The 6456-nt window shown below is 46.7% G+C and overlaps 1 protein-coding gene across 2 annotated transcripts; it reads left to right on the top strand.

The window, feature by feature from the left end:
* The first annotated feature begins 88 nt into the window (after positions 1–88).
* On the top strand, positions 89–4183 carry ALKBH4 (alkB homolog 4, lysine demethylase). 2 transcript variants are annotated; one of them, XM_044430461.1, is made up of 4 exons: positions 89–238; positions 1960–2157; positions 2988–3122; positions 3491–4183. In XM_044430461.1, exons 1-4 carry the CDS (start codon positions 125–127, stop codon positions 4112–4114), a joined length of 1071 nt encoding a protein of 356 aa, XP_044286396.1. In that variant the 5' UTR covers positions 89–124; the 3' UTR covers positions 4115–4183. The 2 variants fall into 2 exon arrangements, with proteins under 2 accessions (XP_044286396.1, XP_044286397.1); XM_044430462.1 differs by lacking the exon at positions 2988–3122.
* Positions 4184–6456: the final 2273 nt, after the last annotated feature.

The following is a 6456-nucleotide window of genomic DNA, read 5'->3' as shown; positions in this document are numbered from 1 at the left end:
CTCAGGCGACGCGGCGCTGCGCCGGGGCTCGGCGAACCGGGAGCGCGGGCAGGCCCGCCCGGCCGGCCCACCCACCCACCGACCGGCGGCGGAGGCGGCGGCGAAGGCTGGCGGCGGCGGCGCGATGGAGGCGGCCGCGCGGCGTGGAAGCGGCGGCGGAGGGGCCGGCGGGCCCGGGGGCTGCGGGTGCAAGGGGATCCGCGCCTGCCTGCTCTGCGAGGCCGCTCCGCCCCCGCAGGTACACGCGCGGCATCGAGGAGGAGGAGTGAGGGAAGGGGTGGGCGCTGGGGAGGGGGCCTGTTTGGGGAGGGGGCCCGGCGGCCGGCGGGGAGGGGTCCGGGCCGGCCCCGCCACTCGCGAGCCCCGCCCTCGCGCGGACGCGGGTTCAAGGCGTCGTGCGGAACAGGCCCGCCCTGCATGTGAGCCTGCGAGGCTTCCCGCCGCCATGGCCACGAGCAGAGCGTGGGCGAGCTGCAGCCCCCGCCGCCGACATGAACTGGGTCGAAGGCGGCCGGGACTAGTGCAGGCCCGCGTGGCGGAACGAACGGCGCCGGAGGGAGTCGTGCCTACCTGAGCCCCACCCCGTGAGGCGCACCGGGGTGCAGGGAGCCCTGATTAAGCTGGGCGGACATAAGCCGTGAGGCATTATGCGTCCAGTGTTGGAAGTTCCCCCATGGCACAGGCTGAGGGGACCAGCCTATTGCCCCCCAAGTAAAATTAGTTAGGCTTGTCCTTGTATGCTTTAAGATGTTTCATGGTGAGTGGGGGGGGGGTTAACCTCTGCCCTATTCTACATAGGTTCCCCCCCCCTTTTGGGGGGCCTTGTGCATTGAAATCCACTAAAACTAATGTTTGTTTTTGTTTATAAAATTTGTATGCCGTCCAATTACTTGCGTCTCTGGATGGCTTACAGCATAAATAAATTGACAACCCACTTTGGCTGCAAGTTAATAAAAATACAACAGTAAAATTCAATATTAAGACATATTAAAATATTGATTAAATAAAAAGGTCTTAACCTGGTGCCGAAAAAGATATAATGACGGCGCCAGGCAGACCTCTCTAGGGAGCAGATTCCATAGTCGGGGCGCCACCACAGAGAAGGCCCTCCTCCGGGTGCTCTGTCTCCTGACCTCTTTCAAAGAGGGTTCCCGGAGGAGGGCTTCTGTTGCTGATCTCGGGGGAGCAGGAGGGCAAAGTTTATTCTAACTTGTTGGCAAGTTTCTTGAATTCTGGTAATAGAAACCCTGTGAAAGCAATACGGTCTTTATTAATAAAATAATCACTATAAAAGATAATAGACTTCTGTCAAGACAAATGGTGCTGGAGAAGACTCTTGCGAGTCCCTTGGACTGCAAGGCGATAAATCCGGTCAGTCCTAGAGGAGATCAACCCTCTAGAAGGCCAGATGCTGAAGACAAAACTCAAATACTTTGGCCACCTAATGAGAAGGAAGGACTACCTGGAGAAGTCCCTGATGGTGGGAACAACTGACGGCAAAAGGAGAAGGGGACGGCAGAGGATGAGGTGGCTGGATGGGGACAATGAAGCAGTTGGTGTGAGTGTAAGTGGTCTCTGGGGGCCTGGAGGAATGTTGTCCATGGGGTTGTGATGGGTTGGACGCAACTTTGCAACTAACAACAACAAATCAAGACAAATAAGCAAAATACTCCCTTCCTTTAAAGAAAATAACCCTTAAATCAGTTTTAGAAATTCTGCTTGGCAAAGTAATGACTGACCTGTTCTGGTGGTTTTAGTCCATATGAACTAGCAGCCCCTTCCCAATTCATAGTAATCACAAAATGCAACATAGAGAAATTTCCTCAAAGACAAGTTGCATTAAATCAGTGTGATGCTAAGTCTACCACTACCTCTTTGTGTACTCAAGTATCCAGATTACAGTTGCAAATATTTAATGTTATCCTTTTTCTTTTTCTTACCCCTTCCCTATTTCTGTAGAAAAATGCAAACTTTGTTTACTGCCCACTGACTGGCTTTGCTGTGGGAGAAAAAGAATCCAAATTTGCAGGCTGGGCCTTTCCTTTTCCAGGAGTGTTTTTGCTGGAAAACTTCATAAGTGGAGATGAAGAACTCAAAATAGTTGAGCTGATGGATCGAAATGCTTGGAAGCCATCACAGTCTGGCCGAAGAAAGCAGGTCTTGTACTCAAATTGCAATTCCACTTAACTTGATTTCAGGTGTCAAGTTTTGAGCCTTTATTGAAAAGCGAACTCAGTGGTTCTCTCTTGTGAAGAGGGGAGGGGGGACGGGTGGTTTCTAGAGCATAAGAGCAGGACTGGGAGATTTGGCTTCATATCCCCACATGGCCATGAAGGTCAGTAAAGGATATCAAGCCAGTCACAGTCAAAATAAAAATGGGATGGGAGAGAAAACTACAGTGCTCTGAGCTTGCTGGAGGAAGAACTGGAGTTTAAAAATTAAAGGTTCAAAAGGGCAGAATTAAAAATACAAATATGTTATTTAACTCCTGATTTGTTTTAGATGAACGACATCGACCCAGAATTAGGGAAGGGCTGGGCCTTTATTTGGTGCCAATAATGCATGCTAGAGTTGGTGACTCCCCATATGCTTTGTGGGGGAGCATTCCTTGAGCTGGGCAGCCCCCTAGAGAAGCCCTGGTTCCTGTTTTCTGCAATATGCAGGCCGTGGTCCATTCAGCAGAGCCTCCTCTCTTGATGTTACTGAGTGGACAGTTATCCATCAGGGAAGTCAGTCAGCCAGGCATCCGGGGTCCCAGCGTGGCCAGGGCTGTATGTGCCCACTACAAGACCATACACGTGGCCCAAGACCTTACAGCTGCTGCAGTCGCTTTTGCACAGGGTCCATCACAAGGTACCCCACTCAAGATTTGGCCACTCCATTCTACACAAGCTGCCCCTTCCAGAACCAACATAAGGATGTGTGTGGTCCCTAAACAGCCTATTTTAAGATATGTTCGTGCTTGCATTTCTTCCCTTGCTCAGTAGGTGGTTGATTGCAATGGCCTCTGTGAGCGGGGAAAGACCGCTCCCATCCGAACTGATCAGTTTACTAACATTTCTTCAGCTGGGTGGCAGTTCTGCTCAGAAAACATAATGCTTCGTCCAAAGCAGTTTGGTAAGGTCAGTTAGTGTTATTAGCCTAATATTGCAAGAAATGGGGTGGGAAAACAGCAGCTAGTCTAAGATTGCTTAGAGAATTTGTGGCAGAAGTGAAATGTGAACCCGACTCAGTTCACAGATTTTTTAGTTAGTTTTTAATATTTATATCCTGCCTTTTTTCCTTTCAAGGAACTCGGGGCAGTGTACATAATTCTCCTGCTGTTCTCAGTCTTATACTCACAACAACCCTCTGCGGTGGGTTAGGCTAAGATTCTGCGACTCCCCATGGCTGAGTGGGGACAAGAACCCAGATGGCCCGAGTCCCAGCCCTGCCTGCTTAACCACTGCACCAGCTCAAGTGTCCCTTCTCCTTCCTTGTCTTGTAACAGGATTATGGCCCCAAAGTGAACTTCAAGAAGCGCAAATTGAAAGTGGGTACTTTTGCTGGGCTGCCCTGCTTCAGCCAGGAGATCGTGGCACGGATGAGAAACTATTCTGTGCTGGAGGGCTTTTTTCCTGTTGAGCAGTGCAACCTAGATTATGGCCCTGAGCGAGGATCCTCGATTGACCCACACTGGGATGACTGGTGGGTTTGGGGGGAGCGCCTGGTTAGCTTAAACTTGCTTTCATCAACGGTGCTTTCCATGTCTTGTGACTTGGACGACAGTTTCCAGTTATTCCCTGCCTTTCTACAACAAGACAAGCAGATGTACAGCTCCAGACCTCCGGATGTTTCTCAGGACCATCAAACTGTTGATCCCACTTCCACTGGGTCGGTTCCATTCAAAGAAGTAACTGTTGCCATTCATCTGCCTCGGAGATCCCTGGTGGTTCTCTATGGAGCCGCTCGCTATAAATGGAAACATGCCATTTATCGCAATCATATTAAAAGCAGGCGCATCTGCATCACTTTCAGGGAATTGTCTGCAGAGTTCAGTCCTGGAGGAGAACAGGAAGAGCTGGGCAAAGAACTCCTGGGAATGGCACAGACGTTCCAGGGAATACCTGTATGAGCATTCAGGTGAAAGAACTGGGACTCTTTGTTTGGCCACTGGAAATTAAAAATTCAGGGCTTTCGTAAATTGGCTTCTTGTTTTTCCTGAACTTGTTTTGAACCATTCTTCGAAATTTGTGGATTTAAGTGATCTGTGGAGGAACTCCAGGCTCCGAACTGGCACCAACCCAGCATTCTGGGATATGCCCCAGGCCACAGACTGATCTCTCATATGGGATACCAATCAGGTTTACTAGGCTATAGTCTCAGTTCACATGAAAAGGTAATTGTACCTGAATGTATTGCCACCCAGCACTAGAGAAGCAGTATCTACTCTGCAATACTAAAAACTGTAAAAATAATGGTACACTCAAACCGATTTCTCAAAAAAAAAAAAAAAAAGAAAAAGCAATTTCTGTTTTCAAATTGGGATTTGCCCATAAAGTTACATAAGGATATGGATCAAACTGCAGCTTGTGATGTATTATATGTCATCTCCCTCTAGCCACTGAATTTATGGGCAGCTTGCTTTTTACCGTGTTTAGATCTCAGTACCATCCAGCCAAAGAGAGGTATCAAATGAATTTATTCCTCTCATGGAGGAGTGTTAAACGATCCATCTTCCAAAATAAATGGAAGATAGATCTTCCAAAAATTGATATGAGAACAGATAAACCTTATTGAATTAAATAAGTTCCTTCTTTGCTAATTGGCAACAGCAATTCTAGGAACTGAGAATTGGGGAAGAGACCCACCCCCATAAACCTCTGGAATCCTGCATAGAAGTTTTGAAAAGACAAAATTTGGTAAATTGGTAAAATTTAAAGAAACATTGCATATGTCATCAATTAACAATGGTGACACATTCACCTTATCGTAACTATTGAAATCGAATGATGGCTATAAAATCAAGAGATATTTCCAACAGTATTACCCATAAATTCAGTTTAATCATTGAGAAATATCTATGCATCTGCATGCCAAGGAAAGTTAAATTTCAAGACAGCAGTGGAGTCTCCATTTAGTAGCAACTTCGTACTGCCTAGTGGTATTCAGATTTTGACCAATTTACCAGAAATTGATATTGGTATATATCAATCCATGCTATCAGTTTTAGTAAGGAAGACTCAAACCTGCTGATAAACAACAAGTTTTCTGATGTTTTATCTTCAATTTATATTTAAATTCGCAAAACCTATAAATTGCTCAGCTTAAGTGAACACAGGAAAGATTTCAAGCACAAATAAAATATCAAGGATGAAAGCAAGCAAGCAAAAGGCTTGAAAAACTTCCATTCCATCTACTCGCAACATAGAAAGAAAAGAAAAATATCCACTGTAAACATTTCTGGCAAAACACAAGTTTTCTAAACTCACAAGCATGTAATTTCCCCAAACACCTTTTTCTAGCATTAAATGAAACGATCACAGCCAAACCATTCTTTCAGTATTCTGTATGATCAGATTTACCACAAGTCTTAAATTATTTGCACGTTGTCTTTGAAAAATAAATCCAGCAACTTGATCAGGATGCACAAATGCTTGTATCACCTGCTGAAGTCTGCTAACAAGAATTGTTAGTATTTTAGTGTCCCCATCAATTAAAGAAATCGGCCCATAATTTGCAGTTAGTACAATCTTTACCACATTGAAGGAACAACAGAAATATAAACACCCACCTGCTTTGTCTGCATTTATCAAAGGAAGAGTAATGGTTGCCGACTAGTCACCCTGAATCTTTTCATACAGCAAGAGTGGGGGGCCATTTTTCTCTCTTAGTGGCCACATACTGGAAGAGGGAGTGGCCAAACCAAAGGTGGACCTGGTTGCCCACTTTTATATCTTTTTCCTAGCACCCTCTTCCTCCTCACTGAGTGGGTAGCTGGGGAGGGAAAGAATAACCCACTGGAGTGAACAACTGCTGAGACCTTTATCACAGAGTAGCCAAGCCATTTCACAGCTTTATTAAGAGCATTAAGAAACTAACAGGGAATTGAGAAAGCATGGACAGAAGCAGCAGAAAGTGAAAAAGCCAACTTAGCTCTTGTTCTGCATTCATGAGCAGGACAAGCTGTACCTTCCCCCGCCCGCCCCCCCTTAGCCAGCATGAATCAGATTTCCCAGGGCTGGAGAGTTCAGCAGCCTGGATGTTGCAAAGGAGAAGGGCCTTCCCCGTGTTCCCAACATCATTAGAAAGTGGACGTCGTAAGCAAGCATGGCTTAATACCACCTAAATGCTTGTCCTAGCTCCACAAGTACGAGGGATAAAGACTTGGAAAGGAAAGGCGAATGTGCGTGGAAGTGCCTTTGCCAGAGGGATTTTCCCACCCTGAGATCTGGAGACTTGCAAGGTATGCACTTC

Source organism: Varanus komodoensis, unplaced genomic scaffold (genome assembly GCF_004798865.1).
Source record: "Varanus komodoensis strain SLA01 unplaced genomic scaffold, ASM479886v1 scaffold20_1, whole genome shotgun sequence".
In the NCBI taxonomy this organism is placed as follows: domain Eukaryota; kingdom Metazoa; phylum Chordata; class Lepidosauria; order Squamata; family Varanidae; genus Varanus; species Varanus komodoensis.
Note: the sequence above shows the minus strand (reverse complement) of the source record. Positions and strands in the feature narration are given on the sequence as shown.

Bases quoted from the DNA above. Each gene is read 5' to 3' on its own strand.
- ALKBH4 (XM_044430461.1), top strand. From the start codon at position 125: ATGGAGGCGGCCGCGCGGCGTGGAAGCGGCGGCGGAGGGGCCGGCGGG. The intron at 2,158-2,987 runs GTCTTGTACTCA...CTTGCTCAGTAG, and splicing joins AGTCTGGCCGAAGAAAGCAG to GTGGTTGATTGCAATGGCCT. The intron at 3,123-3,490 runs GTCAGTTAGTGT...GTCTTGTAACAG, and splicing joins GTCCAAAGCAGTTTGGTAAG to GATTATGGCCCCAAAGTGAA.